Source organism: Prunus mume, linkage group LG1, assembly GCF_029339155.1.
Source record: "Prunus mume cultivar Tortuosa linkage group LG1, ASM2933915v1, whole genome shotgun sequence".
In the NCBI taxonomy this organism is placed as follows: Eukaryota; Viridiplantae; Streptophyta; class Magnoliopsida; order Rosales; family Rosaceae; genus Prunus; species Prunus mume.
In genome coordinates, this window is record NC_142698.1 from 3,449,548 (window position 1) to 3,468,731 (window position 19,184).

General features: G+C 37.8%; 2 protein-coding genes across 2 annotated transcripts; both read right to left on the minus strand.

Moving 5' to 3' along the window:
- Positions 1-3,187: 3,187 nt before the first annotated feature.
- On the minus strand, positions 3,188-7,607 carry LOC107880376 (G-type lectin S-receptor-like serine/threonine-protein kinase B120). The gene is made up of 7 exons (XM_089044205.1): positions 6,196-7,607; positions 4,923-5,009; positions 4,646-4,848; positions 4,338-4,548; positions 4,008-4,245; positions 3,754-3,904; positions 3,188-3,644 (listed from the first exon to the last, which is right to left on the minus strand). The coding sequence occupies exons 1-7, from the start codon at positions 7,469-7,471 to the stop codon at positions 3,330-3,332; spliced, it is 2,481 nt and encodes an 826-aa protein (XP_088900331.1). The 5' UTR covers positions 7,472-7,607; the 3' UTR covers positions 3,188-3,329.
- A 9,364-nt stretch (positions 7,608-16,971) lies between these two features.
- On the minus strand, positions 16,972-18,603 carry LOC148920716 (uncharacterized). Its single transcript, XM_089046907.1, has 3 exons — positions 18,378-18,603; positions 17,753-18,318; positions 16,972-17,652 (listed from the first exon to the last, which is right to left on the minus strand). The coding sequence occupies exons 1-3, from the start codon at positions 18,601-18,603 to the stop codon at positions 16,972-16,974; spliced, it is 1,473 nt and encodes a 490-aa protein (XP_088903033.1).
- Between the last annotated feature and the right edge of the window lie 581 nt (positions 18,604-19,184).

A 19,184-nucleotide genomic window follows, 5' to 3' on the forward strand; every position in this document is an offset into this window, starting at 1 on the left:
TCCCCCCCTCTAGCATATCTTCTTTGCAGATGATTCACTTCTCTTCTTCCGAGCAAAGAGGATGAATTGTATTCGCCTTAAGGAAGTCTTGGACAGATACTGCCGTGCTTCAGGCCAACTAATTAACCTCGAGAAGTCAAATCTTTTTTTCAATTCAAGCACACCTGATGATCACAAAGCCAGCATTTGTCATCTGTTAGGAATTTGGGGAGCCGACAATCCCAGTACTTATCTTGGCCTACCAATGTTATGGGGCAGATCAAAAAAATTGGCTTTATCTTTTATTCGAGAAAGAATTCAAAAGAAGATAATAGGGTGGAAGGAAAGTACTCTCTCCATTGCTGGAAAAGAGACCCTCCTTAAAGCTGTGGCAATGGCTATCCCCACATATTCTATGATGTGTTTCAGATTCCCCACAACTCTCTGCAAAGATATTAATAGTGATATGGCAAAATTTTGGTGGCATAACTCCCAATCCAATACTGGAATTCATGGGAAATCTTGGAAGCACTTGTGCCAAAGTAAGCAATAGGGTGGCTTGGGTTTCAGAGATCTAGCAGAATTCAACTTGGTTTTGCTAGGTAAACAGAGTTGGCTAATTTTGATTAATCCAAATGCTTACTGGGTGCGAGTTTTAAAGGGCCGTTACTTTCCATCGGAAGACTTCTTGCAAGCCAAGGCTGGCCATCGAGCTTCGTGGGCAAGCAAGCTTAATTGCTGGTCGTGATTTTCTAATCTCCAAGGCAAGAAAACAGATCTTTAGTGGAAATGGTACATGCATATGGAATGATCGATGGCTCCCCCTTCCACACCTGGGTTTTATTCAGGCCACATGCCAAATTCCTGATACTGCTCCCCAGTTAGTTTGTGATATCATGGATTCTCACAATCATGCATGGAACCTTGATGATATTAGACCCTTCATTGATCAAAACACTTTAGAGACAATCAAAAAAATCCCAATTGGTGCTACATCTTCGGCCTACCGTTTCTTTTGGCCTTGGAGTAGTGATGGTCACTACTCTATCAAATTTGGATACCATTACTTGCACTCTGAGACAATGGCTATCTCCACCCTTCCAGCTAACTCCTCCCACCGTGTGCAAGTAATGGTATCCAACAAGTCCTACCAAAAATCAAATTCTTCTGCTAGCATCTTCTCAACAAGTCCATATCCACTAAGCTTTCTCTTCACATATAATGGATCTCAGTCTCTCCAATTTGCCCAATATGTAACTTGGAAGATGAATCAATTGAGCACATGATTTTATTATGCCCCTGGGCTCAAGTTGTGTGGTTCGGTTCCCCATTAAACTATGTTATCAATAGACAAAGCATCATCACTTTTGACAAATGGATCCAAAGCTTACTGGAAAATCGTGGCTCTTTCAATAACTCGGGTTGGTTCTTGTCTTTAGTATGCTTCATTTTATGGGAAATTTGGAAGGCCCGTTGCAGCTTCATTTTTGAAAATAAACCTTTGGATCCTATCAAAACTATCAATGCTGTTGTCACTGCTGCTCAGGACTTTAAGTCTGCCACCAATAATTATCCTCAGCACGATTCCCATATCTCTCCCCTCTGTAACTTCATTGGAAACAATATGTCTCCAATCACAGACCACGTCAAAGTAAGTTTTGATGGAGCTTGGCTTGCTATCTCGTTCTCGGCGGGTCTTGGAGTGTTCAGAAAGACTGCTGATGGCCATTTTGGAGGAGGACTTGCAGAAAAGAAAAATGTATGCTCTGCTCTATGCGCTGAAGCAGAGGCAGCCCTGCTTGGTATTTCAACGGCACGGGACTTGTGAGATCGTAAAGTCATCTTCGAATCTGACTCCCAAATCTTGATCAATAGTATTAATGGTAATATGGGCAGCCACGCTTGGACCATCCTTCCACTTGTCGGGGAAATCAGGAGAAGATCATCCCTCTTTGATTATTTGGAGTGGCGATGGATCCCACGTAACCAAAATCAAGCAGCTCACATGGCTGCGAAGATTGGATTGCAGACGGTGGGTGTAATACACTGGACTAATTGTCCACCACCTTCTATTGTTCGGGTTCTAACTTCAGATGGCCTTCCTGGGCCACCAATGTAATTTCTTGTTTTCTTTTTTTAAGTCGAGGTCTAGGAACTTCTTTTTGCACCAAGCTGGTTCTAGCTTAGGTGTGTTCCTTCTCCTGTTGTTCCTTGTTTGTGACTTGCCTTTTGGCTTAATGAAATATCTTTTCGATAAATTTAAAAAAAAAGAAAAAAAGAAAAAGAAAAAGAGAACAACATAATTTGCCGCAATCCCGCCGAACTTTTGTCGGAAAGATCAAAATTCGCCAGGTATTTCAGGTGAAACTTTGTTGGAAAGGTCTATCCCGGCGAAATTTCTTGGAAAAGATAAAATTTGCCAAATGTCTGTCCCTGCGACATTTGCAGGAAAGGTCTCCCGGTGTCACTTTGTCATGAAGGATCAAATTCACCTTGAAAGGTCTGTCCTGGCAAATTTTGTTGGAAGAGATAAAATTTGGGCAAAATGTCTGTCCCGGCGAAATTCTAATTGGTAAAGATCAAAATTCGCCACGAAGGGTCTATCTCTTTGTAGGAAAGAAACTTGAGGAATTAAGAGTGACCTAGTTTCAGTGTGTCCCTTGCATCCTGATGTATCTACAAGCAAGAAAATTCAAGTCTGGATTGCTAGCACACTAGCCATGAATGAGCACAGGGTACAAGTTACAACTTCAAATTAATGATGAAAATTTTGCTGTAAATTATTAGTGGGTTAATTAAACATCTCTTTCAAATTAATAAGAAAGGTCTTCAAAAAAAATAAATAATAAACAGAAGGTGAAGTGGCAGACAAAACTTTACAAAATTGCACTGACCATACGGGAAAAAGTTGAACCCTTTCCCTTTAGATAACGTTTGCATGCTAATTTTGGGGTCTAAAACATGAAAATAATTAAGGGTCTTTTTTTTCCCATATTCCAATCTTTCCATATAATTTCGGGGGTCCAATATTGACATATATAGGATCACTCGTCAAATGACTCAGCACACCCACAAAACAAGTGTTCACGAAACTATCATTGTGGTTGTGCTGAGTGGTTAACTGAGCAGTTTGGTAAGTTCCGGCTATAAATGATAAAAACTCAATTAAACGTCAAATATCAAATACCTAGTGAATCTATACGCAATATTGCCAATTAAAAAACTATAATCCATAAGAAAACCTACTTTCACAGGGAATACAACATATACAAAAGCCAAGCAATGTTCCAAAATGAAGGCACCATTGTAATTATGGCCCAAAGATATCGTTTAGCTAAAAGACGAATCCTCTATCGTCCAGCAACTGTGGTATTAGACAAGCCATTTACTGATATAATTTGCAACTCCCTTCTACTTATACTTATATCAGACACAATAACATTTCTTATTGTGATGAATGCTGGCCTTGTAGGTAATGGCAATGAAATTGTTTCAGTGGTCAACATAGATACGACGTCAGACATGCAGGGCCGATCAGCTGCATTTTCTTCCACGCATAACAGACCAACATGGAAGCATCTTAACAATTGATCTTCAGTACATGAATCCTTTAGTGTTGGATCCATTAGCTCTAGCCCCCTGCCTTCTTTCCATAACTCCCATGCCTGAAAAAATATTGCACTCATTTAATTAAGTTGTTGAAAGATTCATGATATATATGTTCACAACTCAAAAAAGAAAATGTTAATCGTAAATTTGATTTGTAAGACATACATATCCTACTATATTGAGCACGTGATCAGCAATGTAGAAGCTACTATTTCTCCTACCACTAATGATTTCAAGCATTAACACCCCGAAACTATAGACGTCAGATTTAATCGAAAAAATCCCCTCCATAGCGTACTCGGGAGACATGTAACCACTGTATCATACAAAAACCAAATATATTTAGTATATATTTGTAAGTACTGATTTAGCAATGTCAAAGTAAAGGCATAATAATTTATAATGTATGATCCACTTACTATGTTCCAACAATCCTATTAGTACTTGCTTCAAGTTCATTATGTGTAAAAATTCTCGCCAAACCAAAATCAGAAATTTTGGGCTTCATATATTCATCAAGTAGTATGTTACTAGCTTTTAAATCTCTGTGAATTACTCTCATTCTTGAGTATTTGTGCAAGTAAAGCAGTCCTTGAGCGATTCCTTCAATTATGTTGAACCGCTTCGTCCAATCTAGTAGCATCGCTCTGGTTGAATCTGTCCATGAAAATAGCTGGAAATGTCAGATTATTCGAATAGAAGAAATCAAGTAACTCAGATGAAAGTGATCGAGAATCTTAATTGCCGACCGAATAAAAAGCAGTCCAAACTTTTGTTTGGCATGTAGGCATAGATTAACATCCTCTCTTCCCCATGAATGCAGAAGCCAAAAAGCTGAACGAGGTTTGTATGTTGGAGTTCAGATATGAGTATCAATTCATTCTTAAACTCCAAAGTTCCTTGTCCTGAACATCTTGAAAGCCTCTTCACAGCGATTTCTTGTCCCGTCACAAGTTTTCCCTTCATTAATAATCCATAATATAGCACCAAGTAATCAGGTTTATATTTTTCAGTTATTAATACAAAGACACTCATTTTTATTTAAAACCTCAATTACCTTATAAACAGGTCCAAAGCCCCCCTGTCCGAGCTTGTTTTCTTCCGAGAAGTTAGTTGTGGCAGCCACGACAGATGCGTAGCGAAATACTGTCAAATTATTTCCCAGCTTTCCATCATTTTGAAGCCCGTTGACATCGCCAGTGGATCTATCAGATTCCATCCATTCAAGCAATTCATTCTCAATCATCGGGTTGGTCTCCCCTGTTTAGATTAATGTTGTAAGAAAATTAAAATTTACAATTTCCAAAGCCTTCATAGATGTTTAAAGAGTCTACCTGAAAATAGTTTCCTCCTCGAGATGCAAAGCACCATTACCAATAGAGCAGCGCCAATAGCCGTGCCAATCCATATCCACTTATGTGCTGCACATAGTAACACAAATGTGAAGAGATAATTGTTCAATATTCATTGTAGACATGTATATATATACCTATGTAAATGTGCCTGAAATTTATTCTCGTTACAGTTTGCCTTTCACGGGTGAAGAGCACATCTGCAAGTGAGCCGTTGCTCATGTACTCATACACCAAAAGCTTTTTAGCTCCGTCAAGGCAATACCCAAGTAAACGGACTAGATTCTTGTGATGGGTTTTCCCAATAACTCTGATCTCAGTCTGAAATTCTGTTTCCCCTTCGGTTGCAACTTTCTCTGGTCTTTTCTTTTGACAGCAACTGGCTTTTGGCTACCCAAAATCAGCCCTTTATGAACTGTTGACGAGGCTCCTCTACCAAGCTCTTCCTTGAAATTATTAGTCATCTTTTCTAGCTCTTCATAAGCATATCGTCGCGGAGCCACACTCTCATTCAATTCAAGGTCACCATTCACAGCACTCATTCTTATATATGCTCAGACATTGTGCACGGACACGGATACGGATACGGCAATACGATACGACATGACACGGAGATACGATAAATTTCCAAAAACTAGGATACGATACGTCATGGATACGGTTATTAAAAATATATATTAACATATATTAATAAATATATATAACCTAAAATATATTTTAAATAAATTATATTTATAAATTATAAATATATTTTGGCAAACGACGTCGTCACTTGAGATCAGTCTGACATCTTCTTCTTCTCTCCCTCTCTCTCCCCTTCCAGTCTGACATCTTCTTCTTCTTCTCTCTCTCTCCCCTTCCAGTCTGACATCTTCTTCTTCTTCTCTCTCTCTCCCTCCCTCCCTCCCTCCCTCCCTCCCTCCCTCTTCACACGCAGCGCCCAGGGGCTCCTCAACAGCCCCTCAACGGCAAACTTCGCCCGGAGGTTCGTATCTAAAAAGTCAGATACTCGTGTCTGGAATGTCGGATACTCGAATCCGTTAGTCAACTAACGTATCCGTTGACTGCGATACGTATCCAATGCGTATCGGACTGTATCCGAAGCGTATCATATCCAAACGAGTATCCGATACGGATACGCCACTAAATTGGCGTATCCATGCTTCTTAGGTTTCCACAACACAATCACGGAAATCAACAACAAAATGGATCAAAGCAGTAAATGAAAGACCAATAATGAGGATGTCAGTTCTACCTTTTTTCTTGCTTCCTGGTTGAACGATTCTAGGATCTGTATCTGGTTTTGTAGGTACACCTACCTTGATGAGAGCTCTGTCTGAAGTTCCATTGACTCTTCTACCATATCTCAAAGGAAGCCTCCGCTTGCTGCAGGTTGTACCGTCAAAAAACACAGCTTCACAGTCACAATCCTTCAGACAGACTTGTATGCAATCGTCTTTGTCGGATAATCTCAAATTCATATACGAAGCATCTTCCCATGTTGTGCTTTCCAGCTCTTCCATGGTGTAAGTGAAATTCTCATTCCTGTTGTTGCACGCATCCGCAACAAAATTTCTCTCGCACCCGGATGTCTGATTTCCCTGGTTGACAGATTCGAATCTCGGAAGACATTTACAGTCAGGCTCTAGATTAATTAAGACACAATAGCTATTCAATCCGCATAGGCCTTTAGCAACACACTTATCCTTGGAAGACTCCCACTCAACTGACCAAATTGCATTCTTTTTCAAATCATGTGAATACAAACGAAATATCCCACCTACATCAATTCTCATAAGATAAAGTTTTCCTTCATCAGTAGGAAGACCTCCATCTGTTATATTCCGAATATTCGAACCATTCCCGTTAAGCAAGTAGAGATGGCCATCAGCACCAAAATTAAGTGTCACATTCTCTCCCTCGCGATCAGTGAAAGATGAATAAAACGAATAAACACTGGTGTCTGGAGTATCTACAGGGTACTGAACAAGGTTTCCATCATTTTGCATTTTGAGACGGAAAATCCCCGTTGAGTGATCAGCTTCTGATTTCGCAGAGAAAAGTTCGTTTCCTGGTAAAAGGCGTTGACCGGGCAAAAGGGTGTCGGTTGGATGATCAAAGCTCTGCCATACTATTTCCCGACCAGAGTTGTACAGCACAAAATTACCCGAATCAAGCGTGGAAGCATAAGAAGCAGAGCCAGAAGATTTTACGAAGTAATTTTGGCCTTCTGCTGTTAGCAAGGTAAGGCCGTCACCCGTGAAGAGCAAGGTGGCATTGTTGGAGACTGGTGGATCATCTCGATTCGCAGTCCACACGACTGTCTTTTCAGGAAGTCCAGCAAGAAATATCCCAACAGCATAGCCATTTCCTTGCTTGTAAAATCCAAAGGCATATAGACCAGAACGTGACAGCCATGTGGAGTTGGTGGTTGGTGTTAAAGAAGAGCCTCGGCTTATATTCGACTGCATCTGTTGTGCTTCAGCAGCAACAAATGCCAAGGCAAGAAGAAGGCATGCCATGCAAGCCATCGAAAAATGATCTCAGTGTGACTTGTCTTCCTCTTTGTTCTTTTTTTTTCCCCCCTTCTGCAGCACTCCAGAAAATTGTTTCCAATGCAGTATGAAGTTCTAATTCTGAATTTCTGTTTAATTTAAGGTGGATGGTGTAAATGAATTCTTACGTGTTTCTTCTCTCTCTCTGTGGAGTAGTTCACCACCCATATGTAATTTACTTTACCATAAGAAGATTCAAAGGAGAGATACAGTAAGTGCCAGTCCGGTCGAAAGTGATGCAATACCTGTCATGCGTTGACGGAGACTTTTGAGTCCATGTAATTAACCGGCACCTTCTACGGTGCCCCTGGCGTACCGATACACCCAGATTTTTTTTTTTAAAATGAAACATGTTGTTAAAGTTGCCGGTTCCAGTTTTTCTACTTTTTTTTGTTGGAGTTCCAAGTTTTCTTAATATTTAGTCTTTGTCTTTTTTTCAAGGAAAGAAATTTTTTCAATTTATTTTTTTTGGTCGAAATGTCTTATTTAATTTTAGATAAAGTAATCTTAACCCAACTAAACCAATCAAATTTTAAAACTTTATATAAATCCAATCAACCAAATTGTTTTTTTTTATTAACTTGTAACCAAAAACAATAATAACTACAAATTTGTTGGGTATAAAATAATTATGTTGATTATCCGGAAATTTAAAGAAAACGAAAAGAACTTAAGACCAACAAATAGAACGTCACTGCAACTGTTCACAGTCCCACGGTGTTGTGGTTTTCCTTTTTTTTCACTTTTTTTTTAAAAAAAAATTAATGTAATATTGAAAATTTTAAAACAATACTTTTATAATGAACAAAACTTTAAATTTTTTTTTTTAAAAAGAAACACTTTTTTTTTTTTTTTTTTTGGAACAAAACTTTTACTTTTATACCTAATCCATAATATTGTAAATCCCCATTTTCAAGGATATGAATTCACATTACAAGTAGTTGGTAAGTGTGGACCTTGAAGATGTAAATTAGGTCCTTATTTAGTAAAGATAAAGTTTACATGATTAAGGGCCGATTTTTACAAAGTTTCGATACGAGGGTACCATAACGTTGGAAAAAAAGATCGATAAGGATGTAAATTAAGTCATTTTCTAGTAAAATGAGGGTTTACAAGATTAAGAACCAATTTTACAATTTTGGGATACGAAGGTACCATAACGTTGTAAGGAGGATCCATAAACATGTAAGTTACACGATTTGGGTAGTGATTTATAGGTTTTTGCACCACGATTACAACATTAGGATTCTCATAATCCTTAATGTTGTAAATCCTTATTTTACAAGGATATGGATCCACATTACAAAGAATTGGTAAGTGCGGACCATGAGGATGTAAATTAGGTTCTTATTCTAGTAAAATGAGAATTTACAAGATTAAGGGCTGATTTTACAATTTTGGGATACGAGGGTACCATAACGTTGTAAAGAGGATCCATAAATATGTAGGTTACACGATTTGGATAGTGATTTACAAGTTTTTGCACCACGATTACAACATTTGGGTTCTCATAATCCTTAACGTTGTAAATCCTTATTTTACAAGGATATGGATCCAAATTACAAAGAATAGGTAAGTCCGGACCATGAGGATGTAAATTGGAGGCCTTATTTTAGTAAAATGATTACAAGATTAAGGCCCGATTTTACAATTTTGGGATATGAGAGTACCAAAATGTTGTAAAAAAAAATCCCTAAACTCGAAACTTACAAGTTTTTTCAAGGTTTTGCTCCTAGATTACAACGTTAGGGTTCACCGAATCCATAATATTGTAAATCATTTGTTTACAAGGACATCCACATTATAAGAAATTGGTAATAATGGACCTTAGCGATGTAAAATGGGTCATTATTCTAGTAAAAAATGATTTACAAGATTAAGGACTAAGGGTACCATAACGTCGTAAAGGGAATCCCTAAACTCATAACTTACAAGTTTTTGGTAACAATTTACAAGGTTTTGCTCCTGGATTACAACGTTATTGTTCACCAAATCCATAATGTTGTAATCATCATTTTACAAGGATATGGATCCACATTACAAGGAATTGGTAATGGTGGACCTTTGGGATGTAAAATGGGTCATTATTCTAGTAAGCAATGGTTTACAAAATTAAGGAGCAGGGGTACCTTAACGTCATAAAGAGAATCCCTAAACTCGTAACTTACATGTTTTTGGTACCAATTTACAAGATTTTGCAATGGTCAGGACTTGAAATTTACAAAACATGGCCTTTGTTCTAGTAAACACAAAATTTTACAACAGTCAGGACGGATGTTACAATGTTTTGATATAATAATACCATAACGTCGTAAACTGGATCCCTAAACTTGTAAGTTATAAGATTGTACTTAAAATGCAATTGCATATCGGTATGCAATTAGATGCTCCCTGGTTGTCAATTACACGCTCCTTGTTTGTCAAGTACTCAAATAATATTGTAATAGTCTAATTTACAATGAAAATGATGTCGATGACAATATTAAGGTTTGGTTTGACCTTAGACAAGTAAAATTGTTCGTTATTCTTGTAAAAACTAGAATTTACAATATTATGACTCATGTTATAGTTTTTGGGACCTTAAAGTTCCATAAGATTGTAAAGGTTATCCCTAAGCTTGTAAAAATAATGGTTTACAACCTTAAGGAATCATATTAAAATGTTTGGCACATGAGAGTTCTCTAACATTTTAAATTTGATCCATAATCTTGTAATAACAAAGGTTTACAACATTAAGGACTCGGTTTACAGTTTTTGGGACCTTAGGGTTCCATACAATTGTAAAAGTTATCCCTAAGCTTGTAAAAACAATGGTTTACAACCTCAAGGAATCATATTAAAATGTTTGGCACATGAGAGTTCTCTAAGATTTTAAATTTTATCCATAATCTTGTAATAACATGGGTTACAATATCAAGGACTTATATTACAATGTTTGGCACCTAAATGTTCTGTCACATTGTAAAGTCTATCCTTGATATTGTAGATTACAAGATTTGGGTTCGAATTTATGAGCTTTTATACCGTAATTACAAGAATAAGATTTACTCTAATCTATAATACTATAATAACCTAATTTACAATGAAAATGATGTCGATTACAACATTAAGGTTTGGTTGGACCTTAAAAAAGTAAAATTGTTCTTAGTTTTTGTAAAAACTAGGATTGACAACATTAATTCTTGTTTCAGTTTTTGGGACCTGAGAGTTTCATAACATTGTAAAGGTTATCCATATGCTTGTAAAACCATTTGTTTACAACCTTAAGGAATCATATTAAAATATTTGGCATATAGACGTTGCATAACATTGTAAAGCCTATCTTTAATCTTATAAATTATAAAATTTGGGTTCGAATTTACGAGCTTTTGCACCGTAATTACAATGTCAATGACTATGGCAATTGATGGATAAACGAATTGGCAATTGATGGGTACCGAATTGTCAATTAATGGGTATTGATTTGCCAATGGATAAGTATTGATTTGGCAATTGATATGAATCCATTTGGCAATTGGAGTGTAACATATTTTAATATTTAATAAACCTTTTTACCTTTTTACCTCTAATACCAGGTTTCCCAATTTTCCACACCAAAGGTGTAGATTAGTCCATATCCCACTAGTCTCAATCCAAGGGCACATATCCTTTTGCGTACCCATACACTAAAGGACTGTATAATTTTCCATAATTAGCCGGATAGACTGAGATTTCATTGTCAACATGAATTTTCAGAATTGATATTATGATCTGAAGAATTAATTTTATAATTAAGTCAGCAAATTGACATCACTTTCGTGTACAAAAGATGCACCAAATTTTCCATTAAATTTTTTGTTCAAATTGTTTATGAACTTTGTCGTCAGATTGTTTAACTTTCTCCTAAATTTTTCACTAATGGTAGGTCCCAGAATTTGTGAACTTGACGTGGTCGCATAACACCACTTCTAATTTGAATTAATCTTAATTTTCAGCAAAATTACGAATTTGGCCTTAATCTAACAGAAAAGTTGATGGCGTTCTTAAGAATCTGACTGTAGGCCCTCAATTGGTGATTTTAAAATAGTTGGAGTTCTTAATTTACCGAAAAGCTTATTAAGAAACTAAATTGACAATATGAAAATGATGCAGAAAACCCTTGATTTTATGGAGATGATGCAGACGGACGAGGCGCTTTGGAATTGTTCTCTAATACCCTACCATGTAATTTTCACGGAAGAAGATCAGCTAAGGCATCATCACAAAAGAAACTTTACAATCTCATTCAAGATGGCTATTGACCAGTTTAGCCTGTAGAAGTCCTTGCTTCGTACCGATGGCTTCCAAAACCATCGCATACGTTATAGTATACTAATGGAACGTGCTACTCAAACATTCCTTGAGTCCACTCTTGTTACCCAAAAAAAATATAAAATAAAAAAATCCTTGAGTTGTTACGAATAACAAATCAGTAGCAGCATGACCAGAATACAGACATGCCTCAGCATTTAGATTAAAACAATCTAGACTAGGTGGTTTCCATACAATTCTTGTATACAAGAAGATTGTTATCGTTTTTTCGCACCAGTTCAACTATTTTTTTTTTCCAAAATAAAAGGGAGCTAAAGAGGACCAACAAGAACAAATCCAATGTACTAAATTTATATTAACTAAGGTGGGGAACGTAAGAATGTGCCTTACCTGTTGAGAAAAAGTACAATCACGAAAAGTTAGGAGAGACTTTCTGGATCAGTGTTACCGATGGAAGACCCAGAATAGACTGATGACGAGCAAACGTGCCCAATTTTTAAGTTTTTTCAGAAGGAATGACGATGCAGAACCTAGATTTTATCATTTCAGGAGGAAACTTAAGTTTCCAAATATTATAGAAATAAGAGGCTAAGGGCACTGCATTCATGCTTGTTTACGAGACGAAGGAAAAGATAGAACATCTGTAACAAGGGCAAGAAATACAAGTACGAACACAACTCATAATTCATATAATGTAATGTACTCGCTGTGGTATAAGTGTATTAAAAGATGCATTTACAAACAAGTAGTCATTTGTGTGTAGACAGTGCAAACAATGCCAGTTTTGAAGTACCTGGAACATCAACAAGACAATTTCCAATAAACACAAGTGACTCGGTTAGCTGCTACAGTACAATGAAGCTAAGGATCAAATTCATCTCTCACTCTATTAGGTGGACTTCGAAGCTTTGTCCAGGATGTCAAAAACACTTTAAAGTCATCTCCTCCACAATAACAACCTTGTCTCTTGATTTGGAGCCAGAGCCAATAGAAACCTGCCTTATTTTTACCCCTAAAACCTGTAATTTGGGAAGAATGAGAATTTGAAGTTTCCAAGCATAAACATTAATGGTTGAGTAGACCAAATAAACTGAGGGGTTAAGACCTCAAAACAAAATTGATAAATTTGGTGCATGCAACTCAAAACCATTTGGCAATGGGTGTAGAGGCCTTAGGATTTCTATAGTAAGATGCACGGCTTAGAATGCCCAATATGAAACTTTATATTCTTGCTAAAATAGTGTTAGAAAACTATGCTACATTTCACTCATAATAATACAAATTAGACCCTCAAAAGTATAGGCCTCATTCTGTACCCATCATTTAAAGTGAAATTAATCTTCCCTTCGAACTTTCTCAAGAGTCTGTTCTGTCACAAATCCTTTGCCAACCCTGCCACAAAGTTACTGTGCCACCTTATCTTGCCAACTTATAAACAAATGACGGGTACAGAAGTATATTTTCATGTATATGTGTGTGCACGACTTTAGAATGTATTTGAATGTAGTTATAGTCATAGACGAGTAACTGAAAAATGATAACAAAAATATCTCTAGAAACAATACCAGCTGAAGTATATAATCTACCCAAAATGCAAATCAGTGTTTGACCAAATAATCTATCAAAGCTATTCTTTCTTACTAGCTAACTGCGGTGTAGATAGGATGGACGGGTGTTACGAAGTGGTCCAGGAATAGACATTTTATGCTTGGGGGAGAAAGAAGAAATCCACCCTTCACACTCTGCACTGTGGCTATTCTTGGCCACACACCACATCATCATGAAAAGAATAAATTAGACATAAGGAAACCTTAGAAGAGCTCACATCCACCCCTTGTGCCTTTCCACAAGCTTATCCCATGAGTAAGTTTGTTTCACCATTTCAGATCACCACTTCACCTCACTTTTCTCTAGTTTGGCTCAATATTTCTCTCCTTTGCAGAACAAATCACTTCACAATCAAAGGTTGGTTAAAGCAACGACAATCTCAACCAAAAAGATACAAACAAAACATCACTTCCCCAACAAAGCTCGGTTAGAGCAACAGCACTAGACCAGCAAATTACAAATTAAAGCATCACTTCCCCAATTTTAGTTAACATAAGCAATCACAATGAATGTCAGGATCTTTCAAGAACCACACAATCTTCTTAAGACACAACACACTAATCACAAAAAACAAGTAAATGCACTCCAAGTCTCCAACCCACTAACAATAATAGGATGATGCACCAATGAACCTAGGAATTCTTAAATCAAACTTTAATTTGGCATTCCATATATAAAAAAAAAAAAAAACCAAAAACAAAAAACAAAAAAGGTTGAAAAGGGATAACCCAAAAAGAAGCAGGACCAACCAAGCTGATGTAGTCAAGTAGCGCTGCATTTGTTAGTGTTTGAATTCTTAGCTGAGTTTCTATGGAAGGTTTGAGTAGAGAGGAAAACACAGAGAGAATAGAGGAAGATTCAAGCTATATGTGTAATGCTCTGTTACTCTCAAAGTCTGAGAGTGAGTGTATATTTAGTATCAAAATTCACGCACAAAGGCATGAGTACACAACCGTTAGCTTTAGCTGTACACACACAATCAACAATACAATCTCAGCCTTACACTTGTCATAATCTAGACTAAGTGAATACACAATTTAAAACAAGGCTTATTTACTCTAACTTTACTTAGCTCACAGCTTATACACTAATACTCCCCTTTAAGCTTTGAGCTGATACAACTCCAAGCTTATCTCTGAGATAGTTGAATCTATCTTTTGGTAAGGCCTTTGTAAAAATGTCTGCTACTTGTTCTTTGGTTGGGCAGTATACCAAATCAACAATTCCTTGCTGCAAGGCATCCTTTATGAAGTGATATCTTCTGTCAATGTGTTTAGTCCTTTGGTGAAACACTGGATTTTTAGATATTGAGATTGCAGATGTATTGTCACATTGCAAAGGAGTTGCTTCAGCTTGTAACTCTCCAAAATCTTCAAGAACAAACCTGAGCCATATTGCTTGAGTTGTTGCTTCAGCAGCACTTATATACTCAGCCTCTGCAGTGGAAAGTGCAACACAATTCTGTTTCACAGAAGCCCATGAGAACACTCCACTACCAAAGGAAAACGCATAGCCTGAGGTACTCTTGTTGTCATCTACTGATCCCCCCCAGTCACTATCACAAAAGCCAACTAAAACTGCCTTCTTGCCTTTCATATAATGCAAACCATAGTCCAATGTTCCTTTGACATATCTGAGCACTCTCTTAGCTACCCCATAGTGCTTGTTAGAAGGTCCATGCATATATCTAGCTAATAGGCTAGCTGCATACATCACATCTGGCCTTGTAGCAGTAAGATACAATAAGCTGCCTACAAGTTTTCTGTACTTCTCTTCATCTGCAGCACCACTTCCATCTTCTTTACTTAATTTTTCAGTAGCCACAAGAGGAATAGAAACAGATTTGCATTCTTTCAATCCAAACTTATCTAACAAAGCAGAAGCATACTTCTTTTGATGAATGAAAATGCTAGGTTCTGTTTGAATCACCCCCATTCCCAGAAAATGATGAAGAAGACCCAAGTCTGACATCTCATACTTCTCCTTCATATCTTCTTTGAACTCATCTAGCATCTCTTGATTGTTTCCAGTATACACAATGTCATCCACATAGATGGAGACAATTAGTATATCATGTTCTCCCCTTGTTTTAGTGTAGAGAGTTGCTTCACTTAAGCTTTTCTCAAACCCACACTTAGCAAAATAGCTATCAATCTCTCCATACCAGGCCCTAGGTGCCTGTTTCAAGCCATAAAGCGCCTTGTATAGTTTGTAAACCTTATCTTCCTTGCCATTAATCACAAACCCTTCAGGTTGATCAACATACACTTCTTCCTGCAATATTCCATTTAAGAAAGCAGACTTAACATCTAATTGAAATAGCTTCCAGCTTCTTTGTGCAGCAAGAGCAATCAGTGTTCTGATTGTATCCAGTCTAGCAACTGGAGCAAATGTTTCATTATAATCAATGCCTGGTTTCTGCACATACCCTTTAGCAACCAGCCTTGCCTTGTTCTTCTGTACAGAGCCATCTAAGTTCAACTTGGTTTTGAACACCCATTTCACACCAATAACCTGCTTATCACTTGGTCTGTCTACAAGCTCCCAAGTCTTATTTTTTTCAATCATGGACAGCTCTTCTTCCATTGCTTTTATCCAAGCCTTATCCTGTGCAGCCTCTTCATATTTTTCAGGTTCCACAATACAGAGATTGCATTGTGCTAGAATGTCATTTATGTTTCTCCACTTTAATGGAGTATGATCATAGGACTGAGAGATATCAGCATGCTCAGGAATGGCATTCTCTTGTTCTTCAGCTTGAGAGAAAATGCAAGGACTAGAAGGACTTCTCTCGACTTCAGTCAACTCATGTGGAATCACTTCAATTCCATTTTCAGGTTGCTTTGGAACATAGGTCATAGCAACAGAATTTTCTGAAGTTTCCTTCCAGTTCCAAGACTTGGTTTCATCAAAAACTACATCCCTTGACAGAATCAGCTTCTTAGTGCTTGGATCAAATACTCTGTACCCTTTCTCACAGGTTGCATAACCCACAAACACACCTTGGACAGACTTTGCATCAAGCTTTTGTCTTCTTTCAGCTGGTACATGCACATAACAGAGTGATCCAAACACCTTTAAGTGACCAATTCCTGGTTTTCTTCCACTATAGGCTTCAAAAGGAGTCATGTTATCAAGGGCTTTTGTAGGTGATCTGTTTAGAATATAGACAGCTGTATGTACAGCTTCTGCCCAGAGAAAGTATGGCATGCCTTTATCGTGAAGCATTGCCTTCGCCATCTCTACAACTGTTCTATTCTTTCGCTCCACTACTCCATTTTGCTGTGGAGTATAAGCAACGGATAACTGTCTTTGTATGCCTTCAGATTCCAACAACTTGCTGAATTCAGTTGAGAGAAATTCTCCCCCTCTGTCACTCCTTAGGCATTTCACTTTGAATCCACATTGTAACTCCACCATTGCCTTGAACTTTCTGAAACAGATTAGTGCCTCAGACTTGTGTCTTAGCAAATAAACCCATGACATTCTTGTGTGATCATCAATAAGCAACATGAAATATTTATTCCCAGCAATTGATTCATTTTGCATGGGACCACACAAATCTGTGTGTATCAATTCTAGGGGATTCTTAGCTCTCCAAGCTTGTTCTTTTGGAAACCAATCTCTGTGTTGTTTTCCATTTGACATCCTGCACATACACCATTTACATCTTCAAGATGTGGAAGACCATGCACCATTTCCTTTTCTCTAAGCTGCTTGAGGCTTCTAAGATTTAGGTGTCCTAGTCTCTTGTGCCAAATCCAGGTACATTCAATCACACTAGCCTTCAATGCAATTTGATCAGCTTGCATTAGAGACAGAGGGTAGCATCTGTTACTTTTCATCTTAACCTTGATAACTAGACAATCAAGTGAAGGACCATCAAAGATACAACACTCTCTTCCACCAAATAGCAAATAATATCCATGTTCATCCATTTGTCCCACACTCAACAGATTTTCCTTCAAACCAGGTAGAAACATGACTTCCTTGATGCACTTTCTGCCAGAATTTGTATCAATCATAAGTGAACCTATTCCAGCAACATCTACCAGATTTCCAGTGGGCATTTGGACTTTTCCAGTGACATTTGTCCTTACATCCACAAGAAGCTCAGCATTTCCAGTCATGTGGTTGCTACAACCACTATCAATGTACCAATTCCCATTCACTTTGACCTCAGTAATTGCACTGTTAGCATAGAACAGATTTCCTGTCACTACACTGATTAGCACAGTTTGCCTTCTGAACAACCTTGCCTGCTGTGCATTCTCTAGCCCAATGTCCAAACTTATCACAGTTGTGACATTTGGATTGCCCCTTGTATCGACATTCTCCAAAATGAAACTTAGAGCACACCCTACATTGTGGCTTAACTGTATCTTGTTTCATGAATCCTGCAGAGGTTGAATTCCGTGCAGGATTAGCAAATGAGTTTTGCTGGGACTGAGGCTTTGAATCCCACTTCTTGCCCTTTCCATTCCAGTTTTTCTTAGATCCACTTGACTGAGAATTACCCTTATGTTGCTGACCTTTTGGACTCACAGAGAAAGAGCCAAAAGCCTTATCAGTGGCATCAACAGTGTGCATATCAAATCGTTGTTCCTGGCTCTTAAGAATTGCCAGAACCTCCTGTAATTCAACCTTGTCTATACACTTCGTATTCTCAATCACAAGACAGATGGGATCATAAGGTTTGCTAAGACTTATTAAAACCTTTTGCACAAGCCTTTCATTGGGCAATACCTCACCAAACGTCTTCATTTGATTAATTAGTTCATTCAACCGTGTAAGATACTCAGATAACGTTTCATCATCACGCATCCTAGTATACTCAAATTCACGTCGAAGATTTTGGAGTTTAACTGATCGTACCTGATCACCACCGTGATATTCACCATATAGCAGATCCCATGCCATCTTTGCTGTATCAGGCATTGGCAATTCGAGGGAATATTTGATCCGAGATCGCATTCGATAATACCGAGCTTTCGCATCTCGCATGTGTTCTGCCACGTTTTCTCATCGTCTTCCTCTTTTTCGCTTCCTTCAGCCATCATCTTCTTTGAATCAGAGATCGTAACCCCCTTTTCAACTAATTTCCATAACCCATGAGATTTAAAGATTGTCACCATCTTGATTCTCCAGAACTCGTAGTTCTCACCGGAGAAGATCGGAGTTCTCACCTCAGAACCTCCAGATCCAGCCATCTCTAGGCTTAGATGATACAAATCTCAAAATCAAAAACGATGGGGTTCAGCGATTTCACCTGAACTAGAACGAGCTTGAGTGCAGCTCGATTGCAGCAACGTCGCACGTCTACGCCAGATCTCGATCGAACCTGGCTCTGAGGCCATGTTAGTGTTTGAATTCTTAGCTGAGTTTCTATGGAAGGTTTGAGTAGAGAGGAAAACACAGAGAGAATAGAGGAAGATTCAAGCTATATGTGTAATGCTCTGTTACTCTCAAAGTCTGAGAGTGAGTGTATATTTAGTATCAAAATTCACGCACAAAGGCATGAGTACACAACCGTTAGCTTTAGCTGTACACACACAATCAACAATACAATCTCAGCCTTACACTTGTCATAATCTAGACTAAGTGAATACACAATTTAAAACAAGGCTTATTTACTCTAACTTTACTTAGCTCACAGCTTATACACTAATAGCATTAGCTTTCCCGTCCTTTGCAAAGGCGCGTCTATTTGCACCCCCAACGCCTCATCACTGAAATCTTCTTTTCAAAAATATAGAAAATTATATTCTATAAATACACAGACCTATACATA